Raw genomic sequence first — 12,150 nt, 5'->3', positions numbered from 1 at the left:
TGCAATGTGACAGCAACAGACCTTATGCTTCAGCCTCATCATCATTCCAATAATTTTGAGAGCATTAAATTGCAAAGAATCAGGGATATGTTATTTGTGGTTTTGGAAAATGCACCCCAGGGAGTGCATTCACATACACTTGGGAAACCCCAGACAGTTATTGTCCCCCGTCGCACCGCAGAGCGAAAGGGGGACTATGGTTTTCCCCTCCGTCCGTGTGTCCGTCCGTCCGTGCGTGCGGGCATGCGTGCGGCCGTGCATGCTTGCGTGCATAAGCGACGGACCGCATTCGAATTTGGTGTGTGGGTGCAACCCTCGTCAAAATCCAAGATGGCCGCCGCCATGTATGTCTGATGCCACGTATGTCTGAACCTTGTGAGAGGAATATCTTGAAAAATAAGCGAAGTACCAACTTCTAATCTGGTGTGTGGGTGTATCTAGGCATAAGGAAGAACCCTATTGAAAATTGGGTTGCCACGTCAAAATACAAGATGGCCGCCACCATATACAGACTTGGCATTTAATATGGAATATTTTTTTTTTCTTGACTTGGGGTTACTTTCTTAACTCAGTATTTCAATCTGGTGAGTTTCTTTTACACTTTGGTGATTTATTTGTTAAAAGAACCATGTCACTGATTGTCTGTCGCAGCAAGAAGTCAACAACAGGATTATATCACAGGTGGCGTGGCAAAATGTACGGACAGGTGCATTTGATGATTGGCTTCACAGTCGGGTATACAAGGGTTGTTGCGTTCTGTATTAGTGGAAAACAACTGCTGCGCATCTCCAAAAGTTATTGCCGCTTCCTCCGGAGATGGTCCGTCAACTCGACAATGCTGTTTGTCATGGAGTGGTGGCTTTACGAAATTACGGCATGAAACAGCGTGCTATTGCTCGGCAGTATGGCATCACTCAAGGTCAGGTGTCAAAGATCCTGAAACGAAATGCTCAGAGGGGTGTCCCTACTCCAATACCGAGGCCAGGACGTCCCCGCAGAACCACAAGGAGGGATGATCGCCAGCTGCACCGGTTAGTCCGCAATGGCTGTACCAAGTCAGCTAATCGGCTTAGGGCTGAGTGGCAGCAACTGACAAATGTGCCTGCATCCAGAAGGCTAGTCAACCAACGACTGGTCCAAGCAGGCTATCGTGTCAGGCGTCCCCTGAGAAAGCCATGCCTGACCAGACAACACCGCCAGCGCCGATTGCAGTGGGCCAGAGAGCACCGTCAATGGCAGCCAGGGCACTGGAATCACGTGATCTTCAGTCTAGATTTCTGGTCTATCGTCAAGATGGCCACGTCCGAGTGCGCAGACAAGTGCATGAAGCCTACAACAAGATTGTATAGTGCCAAGAGTCCAAGCTGGAGGTGGTGGGGTGACCGTTTGGGCTGCTTTTCATGCAGGGGGCAAAACTGACCTGGTTGTTCTGAATGGAAACCTGAACCAGTTCAAGTACAGGGTCATTCTGGAAGAAACATTGCTTCCATTTGCTCGTACAGCCTTTCGAGGAAACTTTGTCTTCCAAGATGACAATGCATGGCCTCATCGTGCTCGCATGATCCAACACTTTCTTGCTGACCGTGGTGTAGAGCATATGGAGTGGCCTGCCATGTCCCCGGATATGAATCCGATAGAGAACTTGTGGGCAGAATTAACGCGTCAAATCGACCACTTGGACCAGCAGCCGACCTCTGTGCATGAATTGCAGCAGGCTATTGTCACTGCATGGCAAGCGATTCCTGTCCAAACCTTGGTAAATCTCGTGAACAGCATGCCTCAACGTGTACGTGCTCTCCTGAATGCTCGTGGGGGTTACACGAAGTACTGAACTGTAATTTTACTCTCCGTAATCCCAGTCATAATTTAACTTTTGTTTTTGTTAAAAATTTTTTTGGCTAATGTGCAAAATAAAGAGATACTTCTGGAAAACGTACAGAAGTTTAACACAGTACTGTCCATGAATTACAAGTGGACACATGTTGTCCACAAGTACAATGAGAATTACAAGTACATATGGGCAGGGTGCAGCCCGAAGTGGAGATCGGTTTCTGAGGTTTGGGACATGGAATGTAGGGACAATGACAGGGAGATCAGGAGAAGTGGTGGAAGTATTGGTCAGAAGAAGAGTGGACATATGTTGTGTGCAAGAGACGAGATGGAAGGGAAGTGGTGTGAGAATGGTGAAGGGTAGGCAGGGACAGAAATACAAGTTTGTGTGGCAAGGGTGCCCGGAGGGCGTGAATGGTGTTGGTGTCCTGTTTTCTGAGGAGTTTGTAGACAGTGTGGTAAGTGTGACTAGAGTGAGTGATAGGTTGATGATGGTGAAAATGATGATTGGAAAGCTCTTGGTGAACGTCATCTCGGGATATGCTCCGCAGGTTGGTCGAAGCAATGAAGAGAAGGACAAGTTCTGGTGTGCAATAGAGAAGCTGATGGAAAACGTGAAAGATGAGGAAGTTGTTGTGGTGGGAGGAGACCTGAATGGACATGTGGGAAGGAGTATGGATGGTTTTGAGGGAGTTCATGGGGGTTACGGATATGGTGTGAGAAATGGAGAAGGTGAAAGGATTTTGGAGTTTGCTGATGGAGCTGATTTGTTGATTTGTAATACTCAGTTCCAGAAAGAGGATAATAAGCTTGTTACATACACGTCAGGTGGGTCGACGACAACCGTTGACTACCTGAAGGTGCGTAGGCGAGATATGGGGCACCTCCGGGACACAAAGGTGATCCCGGGGGAGGAGGCTGCTTCAGAGCACCACTTGGTTGTCTGCGACATAAGGGTGAAAGGTGCGAGGAGAGCTCGGCGGATGAAGTACCAACCGAGAATGAAGGTGTGGAGGTTGAAAGAGGTGACAGAAAGGGAGGCATTAAAAGAGAGGCTGAGTAGGGTAGAGGATGATGTGGTTGAGCTTGAAAGTGGATGGATGTCAATGAAAGCTAGTCTTTTGGGAGCCGTTGTTGAGGTATGTGGATGGACAAAAGGACCACCGAGGCACTCGGAAACATGGTGGTGGGATGATGAAGTTGGAAAGAGGATTGACGAGAAGAGGAAGAATTTCAAGGAGTGGCAGAAGGCGAAGGGTACGGGAACAGAAACAGCAGAGCATGAAAGTTATAAGGCAGCCAGGAAGGCTGCAAAGAAAGAGGTAGCAAAGGCGCAGGAGGCATGTAGGAAAATGTTCGGAGAACGCTTGGATTTGGAAGAGGGTCAGAAAGCAGTATTCAGGATTGCATAGCACATAGCGAAAGAGAGGTGTGATGTGATGGGGGTGAGTTGCTTGAAGGATGAAGTGGGACAAATCGTTGTCGACCCAGATGGAATTAAAGGAAGATGGAAAAGATATATGGAAATGCTGTTGAATACAGAGAATGAATGGGATGGCAACATAGAGAGTAACCCAGTTTTAGGACCGGCAGAGAAGATAACTGAGAAGGAAGTTGAGGAAGCGATAAAAGCAATGAAGAGTGGAAAAGCGGGAGGGCCGACGGGAGTTGTGGGAGATATATTGAAGGCAGCAGGAGGTTGGGGTGTGAAGAGAATGACAGAGATCTGTAATCTGGTGGTGAAAGAAGGCCGCATTCCAGTGGATTGGGAACTGAGTACCCTCGTCCCTCGATACAAGGGGAAAGGTGACCCTCTGGAGTGTGGCTCGTACCGAGCGATAAAGTTATTGGAGCATGGAATGAAGGTATTGGAAAGGGTGTTGGAGAGGAGGATAAGGAAGAAAGTGAAGATCGACGAAATGCAGTTTGGATTTATGCCAGGAAGAGGAACGACAGATGCGCTTTTCATTGTGAGGCAGTTGCAGGAGAAGTACATGGAGAAGAGGAGGAAGTTGTTTTTTGGGTTTGTTGATCTGGAGAAAGCATTCGATAGGGTTCCACGCAAAATATTGACATGGGCATTGAGGAAGTTAGGAGTGGAGGAATGGTTGATCAGAGTAGTGATGGCAATGTACAAATGAGCACGCACAGCTGTAAGGACGAAGGATGGGAACAGTGGTGCGTTTGAGGTGAAGGTGGGAGTGCATCAGGGGTCGGTACTAAGTCCACTACTATTTGTAGCTGTGATGGAGGTGCTGGCTCAGAACGTAAAGGAGGGTTTACCGTGGGAGTTGTTGTATGCAGATGATCTGGTGTTGATTGCGGAAAGTATGGATGGACTGAAGGAGAAGATGAACAAGTGGAAGGAATGTATGGAGACAAAAGGTCTGAAGGTGAATATCGGAAAGACGAAGGTGATGGCAAGTGGTAAAGCATGTGGTGAGGTGGAAAGAACTGGGAAGTGGCCGTGTGCTGTGTGCAGGAAGGGTGTCGGAGTGAACTCCATTCAATGTACAATGTGCGCTGAGTGGGTTCATCAAAAATGTAGTGGTCTGAGAGGGTCATTTACCAGTGTGGCAGCTACACATTCAAATGTAAGGTGTGCACAGAGGGAGCTGCAGATGGAGGAAATGTTGAGTTGGATCTTGGAGACGGCGTGAAGCTGGAAGGTGTGAAAACATTTTGCTACCTCGGAGACATGCTGAATGGAGGTGGATCAGACTCGGCATCGGTTGCTCGAGTGAGATGTGCATGGAAGAAGTTTCGGGAACTGAGTGGCGTGCTGATGAGGAGGAGAGTATCGCTGAAGCTGAAGGGAAAGGTGTATGCTGCATGTGTGAGAAGTGTTATGATTTATGGGAGCGAGACATGGGTAATGAACGTAGAGCAGCAACGAAGGCTGGAAAGGGTGGAAATGCGAATGGTTCGATGGATGTGCGGAGTATCGTTGAGAGAGAGAGGAAGACAAATGATGAATTGCGAAAGATGATGGGAATATTGCCTGTGATTGATGCTGTGAAGAGGAACAGGTTGAGATGGTTTGGTCATGTGTTGAGGAAGGATGAAAGTGTCTGGTTGAGAAGAGTGATGGAAATTAATGTAGAAGGAAGTAGAGGACGGGGAAGACCGAGAAAGACTTGGCGAAAGATGGTGGAAGAAGAAATGCGGGCAAGGGGGTTAACAAGGAGAGATGCAGAAAATAGGGCAAAATGGAGAAGATTGTCATGGGGACCGCAAGGCTAACCCCCGCTCTAGCAGGGAAAATGGCGTTAAAATGCATGTTGTTGTTGTTGTTGTTGTTGTTGTCCATGAATTGAGTTCGATATCAGTTTACATCACTTTCAAGGATCAATTTATTTGTTTCGAAATGTCAAATGTGGTTTTTGTTTCTTTTAAAGGTCACATTAACAAAATCTAGAATAATTTCAACATAATTCCAATGAACATTTGGTTCTCAGACATCTTGAAAAGGAAGTTCACCCCCACAAAAAAAATATTCCATATTAAATGCCAAGTCTGTATATGTCTGAACCTTGTGAGCGAAATATCTTGAAAAATAAGCGAAGTACCAACTTCTAATCTGGTGAGTGGGTGTATCAAGGCATAAGGAAGAACCCTTTTGAAAATTGGGTCGCCACATCAAAATCCAAGATGGCCGCCGCCATGAATGTCTGAACCTTGTGAGCGAAATATCATATCATAGCATGTTTTCTGCGTCTTCCACTTTGTCAACTCACATCACTTCCCCGACGGGGGACCTAGGCGTAACGCTTGTTTCTCTAGTTTGTGTGAAGGTAGACCTTTTCCCATTGTCTAGGTGTTTGGGTGTGGGAAATGTGCTGTTAGAATAGTCTATGTATTCCCAGTGTGATGTTTCCCTATTTGCCGCTATATCTCTTTCTTTCAATCCACCATCGGTCCATTCCAACAATCTCTTTCTCTCAATCCACCATGTTTTGACAGATCCACCATTGGTAAACCAAAATTGATGTTCCAAGAATCCATCATTGGTAACTTCCAGCAAACTTTCTCTCAATCCACCATAGGTCTGCTTCACCATACCTCAATTCACCAAACTTAAATTAATCAACCCCTTCTTCACCCTATTGGTCCTTTCTTCAACCACATGACATGACATCCTTTCTTCAAACCCTTGAGTCCGTCTGTACATCTGATCCGTCCCTCATTCAATTATTGACACACATTCAATTATCTTGTTCATCCAGCCCTCATTATTTTATTCCCTCAGAATTATATATCTGTTCATTCATCACTCATCCTTTTATTTCATCACAATTATCTATCTGTCCATCCGTTCATTCATCCCGTACTCACTGGGACTACAAATCATCCCCAACCTCCATCAAAACCCGTACGGGCAAACAAATCCCATATTATAAACAATTAGTCCTCCAGACAGGTCAAACTACGTTCTTCCTTCCCTGAACCTCGACATTCGGCTATATGACCAATACATACTGTACAGTGGAGAATTTGTGCGCACAAAAGGAATGGCGAGGGCACTCATCACAGCAGTGAGCGTGAAAAATAAAGGTGAGGCGAGGGCGCCGTTGAACTCCTCCACAGAGAGACACAGGGATTTTAAAATAGCTGCATCATGGGATCTGCCACGATGGGCACACAACAATGGCAAAACGTGAAAAAAGGGAAAAACACCAGTGACGGCAATGTTTGTTGGGGGAGCAACGAGTGAAGGCAACGCTTGTTGTGGGCGCAACGAGTGAAGGTAATGCTTATTGGAGGAGCAACGAGTGCAGGAAGCATTGGGGGCACAACGAGTCCAGGAAGCGTTGGTGGGCACAACGAGTCCAGGAATCATTGGGGGCACAACATGTACAGGAAGCGTTGGGGGCGCAACGAGTCCAGGAAGCGTTGGGGGTGCAACGAGTCCAGGAAGCATTGGAGATGTGAGTGCAGGTGGCATACGATGGAGTTGAGGGGGCATGAATGCAGGAGCATTTGGTGTGGGGGAGGAGAGTGCAATGAGAGCAGGGGTGTTGACTAAATGAGGGGAGGAGCAACGAGTGCAGGCAGATTTAGTGCAAGACCAGTGGTGCTGGGACAGGCTCCGAGAGCGAACAGCAGCACAGAGGTCCTTGGGGCAGCGCCGCCACATACTGACATACACGATCTTTCCATTCTGTCTCTAAACCTCCTAATTTGTCTACTTGAGATGCACAAAAGAGAGATATCAATGATTGAACATCTTGACCCGTCTGGGCGAGGTAATGACACGCACCTCACATCTTTCTTCAAGAGCCTCCACTGCGCCTCTCCCAAGATATCATACCCACACACCCACCACATTCCCTTCCTTCCCCTCTTTGCATAGTATAGGGGTTGGGGGGGGGGGGGGTAACTTTGCATATTATAGGGTAGATCATTGCTGGGAGTGTGGCTGTGTGCTGCTGATGCAGTTCCCCATTTCCAGTAAGCTGGTACTCATTTTGTGACTTCAGCAGGATGACAGGCTGAGTCAACCCACCTGGTGTTATTTAATGGAACTACATGGGCTCAAACCCAAGATCCTAAGATCTTAAGCCAAGCACCTTAACCGTTAAACAAATTCCAGGCTTTTTTTTGCTAAATCAAAAAGCAGTCCTGAGACTGGGCAACCCTGCTGTACCCCTCTCTGAACCTGTATGGGGGAAACGAGTTGTTTTTTTTTGTTGTTTTTTTTGTATACGGCTCGTGTAAGAGCTAACGTCAATCACATAAAAAACAGACGTATAAAACATACAATAAAGGGAGCGGGAGACAAGATGGGGAGAGAAAGGGAAGCACACAAGTACAACAGCACTGAACAGGGACATCGGAAGATCTGTGGGAGGGAGAGGGCTTGGGGGGAGGAGGCATGGGAAGACGGAGGGGGCGGGGGGAGGGAAGGTATAAAACACATGGACTCCGATAGAACTTCCAGGAAAGAAGTCGGTATTTCAATACAAGTGGATCTGGGGGTGAATTAACGGGGGTAGAAGAGATCAAGGTTTTGGATGGGGGAAGATAAGAGATGGTGTGTAGAACACTGCTGTCTTCCCTTTTCTAATGCGTGTCTAAAACTGCCATCCCTTGATACATTTTTAATGTTCTCATCATCTTTATAATCTGTCTTTTATGTTCTTTAAAAGGGAACACCATGGCATCAGTTGCAAGTTTTGCCGGGAAGATGAGGGATCGGCGAAAAGGGTGCGTCCCCGCTTTATTAATGGAACTTGAGTGGAGGTCAAAGGTGGGGCACACCTTTATTGATGGCCGGAATGCCAATAAGAGGAGGTCGGCTGACATGGAGCTGGGTCACAAGGTGTAGATCAACCAGAAAGGATAACGGTGGGGGCAACTGACAGTGATATGAGTGGGACTTTGGACTCCAATGTGAACGGCTGTGTGAGCTTTGTGCGCCACTGGCACGACAGACACACTACTGCTGCTCAGAGATTACTCCACGTCCTCCCCAACCGAGGCCTCTACAAACTGCCGCAACTGGCCAGAGCTCTCGCCATTAGAGAACGGGGGACGGCACAGATCAGCATGACGCATCAACTGGCTAAGTGGTTCCATTAGCTACTGTATCTTGGCAAGGAGGCCCATGTTTTGACCCAGAATGACCGAATCAGTCGGCCGTCACAACCGCTTTCACTAAGTTCGCCGGATTCGAACTGGGCAACTAGGTAAACCTAACGACAGCAACATTGGGAGTCAGGAGTTGGATTTGAACCCTGGTCCGAATCTAGACTGCAACACCTACTCCTGTGTCATCGTTAATGAGTTCCTTTCAAGAAACTTAAATGCAGGAGGCCATTATATTAGGCCCATCAAGCCCACGCAATGGCTTGCAACCTAAGGTTGTGCTCTATCCTTTTTTTTAATGCTGAGCTTCAAGAAAGGAAGCAGAACCTACCATTTTTTTTTAGGTCTTTAGTATGACTCGGCCGAGGTTGGAACACTGTCGACCTTCCAAGCTCAGAGTGGACACGAACCATTACACCACCTGTTCAGGTGGTTCAATTCCTTGTATAGCCTTGTAAAATAATCGATCCCCCTTCAACTGTATTGCTGAAGCTCTTTTCTGAACTTGACTGTCCTTTCAGATATCATACTACAGGAAAAAAAAACTTAGAAAGAGGGAAAAGCAACAGATGAGCTCATCTTACTGTAATTCACCAAATGTCCGTCCATCTGTCTGTCTGTCTGTCTGTCTGTTTGTTCGAAGGTACCGTAAAAACTGCTGAACCGAACACAACGATATTTTGGGTGGATAATCCTGGGATCTCCAGGAGTAAAATAGGCTATTTAGTTTTCCCAATTTCAGCGTTAGTCTCCAGCATTCTCAGGTTTGGACTACCGCATAACATTCGCGTTCGCATAACGTTCATTGTGACGATGTTGTTTTCCCGGGTGCCGCACAAACGGCTGCACCGTTCGCTGCACAGCTGCACCGAACGAACTCGGTGACCTCGGACGAAGACCTTTTATAAGGACACGGGTTGAATCCCCGCTTGAGAGAATTCTAACCCCCTCGCCGCCATCACGGCCGTCTCTCCAACTTGCAATCCCACGAGATATGCGGAAAGGACCCCCAAAACCAATATAAACATCATTAAACATCATTCGTATATAAACATCATTAAAAGTAAATAATGACCTTGGCCAAAGTTCAAACGACATTTAATCTCCACATGAGAGAATTCCACATAGCTATTTGGGTGGTGTATACGCCAACAGATCGCTGTCTCCATCGATCTTGCCAAGGCCGTAACAGCTATCGGCTCAAAATCCTTTTAACTGTTGATTTGGTAGTTTTTACAATGAAGGAAACAATAACAATGTTGTTAAAAGTTTATTTTGTGATATGTTGGAGTTATGTTGTTTGGAATGAAAAAAGAGATATCGAGTTCAAATGAATGACGACATGCCGTGATGGTTTTTACTTTCTGAACGTGAACTTCGCGGATCGCCATATGCAGATTTGCCACGGTCCCACGATCAATGTTTCTATACGTGAACGTACCGTGAACGTACCCGTTTGTTTTCGAACGGGTACGTTTTTCATGGAAGTCCTTTACGAACTTGCTGTCCATGTCTGATGTGCGACTGAAGGTGCCACAGGAATGTGGAATTTATTGGTTTCATGCTTTAGCATTCGCCGTATCTGCATTGCCTGTTTGCTTCTGGCCACCCACCCGTGCGTAGCACGGGTATCTCCCTAGTTCACTTAATTTGTAAGGGTTGGAATGAGTACATTTTGCAATTCACACAGTAAGTTTTGTCTTCCCTTTTCCATTCTGTCGGTGGTGTCTCCCGATGATGGAGATCAGCCGACGTGGGCTGGAGATCAGAATTTGCAGACAACTATCTACCTTAAAGTGTCAGCTATATTTCAGTGTAGTTATCTTCAATCACACAGAGGCCTTAAAATCCCTTGATCCACCCTTCGTTTTTACATCGTACTTTAATCACAAAGTGTGGGGGTGACTGGGAATGGGGTGGAGGGAGCTTCTAGGAAACCGATTTATTTTTTAAAGCGTTGATGTGATTGTGGAGAACTACACTGGAATTTAACAGACACTGCAAGAACAAAATAATTGGGGGAGGGGAGACAGAATGGGGAGGAGCTTTTTTTTTTGTGGTACAGTATTACAGACACCCAGACACCACTGCACTGTACTTTTTTGGAGTTAACTTTGGTGAGGGTTCCCAATTTGTTTTTGAAAATCGACACTTGTCAAGTTAGCATTGTGATATTTCGATACATGCGGGACATATCTGCGCCAAGTTTTAACTCGAGCTGAACAGCACACTTTGTGCCATCGTCAAATCTGTGGAAGCTTTTCCAAGTGCACTCGTGAGAACAAACCGTTTTTTCTGAAGACGTTTAGTCTGTAATAAAAATCCTTTGTTCCCATCTGTTGACTTTGTAGAAGTTTACGCAATACTTAAAGTGAAAATCCACTTACCCTTTGCAGCTGTTTCTCAATGTCTGCGGCTCTGTGCACGATAGGTCCACGCACGGCGTACTCTATGTTCTTGATGCGTGGATTCATGGTGTCCAAGGTGAGAACCTTAGCTCGGTGGGCCTCGGCCGTGCCGTTCTGCCTGTCCATGCTCTGCTCGTTCGGTTGTATGTGGTGCTGCAGAATTCCGCACACTTTGCCAGTGGCTGCTGAAACGCCCAGACGTCTCCTGCCCAAACCAGGCGGACATGCAATTAGCCTCGGATACATGCATAGCTCAACTGTGGTACACGAAACAGAGAGATTTGCACCCAGAAAACGGCACATTTGTGCCGCGTGAGGGCGCAACATGCTCTTGGGAGGTGGGTTAGAGCAGAGAGGGCTGTTTGCCTCATCCGGAGAGCTATATAAAGTGAGAATGGGGTGAGTGGGGGAGGGAGGGAGAGAGGGAGAGAGGGAGAGAGACCGATCACCCGTTTTTCCTTGCTGTGCTTCGTTCGTACCATTTTCACAAAGATATGGAAATCGCTCCGTTTCATCACAAAATGGACGTTTCTTTTCAACTAAAAAAAGGTCAACCTATTTTTAATCAACAAGCAGATTTAGAAGAGCATGTTTATCCAGCGATGTTCCATCTGGTACTGTCAGATCAACATTTTGGAAAGAAAAATGTATAAGGTTCAAATACCCGGATCTTTTAATGCAGTGCACTAGAGTTTAAATAGAATAATATAATAAATCTTGTATTGAACAATTCATTTGATTGTCTTCCATATGACAGCAACGTAAAATATTCATACAGAGGAAATACTTCAAAACAAAAACCTTCGCCAGAAGTAACAATGTTTCATTCAGCCTTGTGCATAAATTACGTTTTTAAACAATATATTTAGAACAACAAAAACATTGTTCGACATACAGGGCTAAGTGTGAGTTTATCATCGTGGGTGGGGGGGAGGGAGGTGTTCGGGAGAACACACAGTGTAACCCTCGAGTGCCTGAGAAGCCATCTCAGGAGTATTAAAACCGCATAGCTTATTTAAATACTGGACTTAAAGCTGTATAGATTCAGTGGGTTGGCAGGGTTTGCACCCTGATCCCCCTACAAGGGGATCTGGTCCTCCGCCCCGTAATGGGGCTTACGGCGGCCCCTTGACCCTGCCTAAGTGTCTTGCTTTTTCATGAGAGCCGGTCACCCTCAGGAATAATGAGAGGCAAAGGAAGAAGCACATGTGGAGTATATACATGTGTTGGAGGAGTATACAGATATGGTAGACCAAGTGCAGTTGGTTTGGAAGAGGGGTGGAGGGAGAAAATAAATTCCTTCATGGTTGCATATGTAATAAGC

General features: G+C 46.4%; 1 protein-coding gene across 1 annotated transcript in view; it reads right to left on the bottom strand.

Moving 5' to 3' along the window:
• LOC137414836 (alanine aminotransferase 1-like) overlaps nucleotides 1-11,184 on the bottom strand; it is a 112,855-nt gene extending 101,671 nt beyond the window's left edge. Inside the window, 1 exon segment of the mRNA XM_068100367.2 lies at nucleotides 10,806-11,184. Within this exon segment, the coding sequence (XP_067956468.2) occupies nucleotides 10,806-11,153 (348 nt within the window). The 5' untranslated portion in view covers nucleotides 11,154-11,184.
• Nucleotides 11,185-12,150: the final 966 nt, after the last annotated feature.

This window comes from Myxine glutinosa, chromosome 9 (assembly GCF_964187855.1).
Source record: "Myxine glutinosa chromosome 9, kmMyxGlut1.1, whole genome shotgun sequence".
Lineage (NCBI taxonomy): Eukaryota > Metazoa > Chordata > Myxini > Myxiniformes > Myxinidae > Myxine > Myxine glutinosa.
The sequence above is the reverse complement of the archived record's forward strand: the minus strand, read 5'-3'. Positions and strand labels throughout refer to the sequence as shown.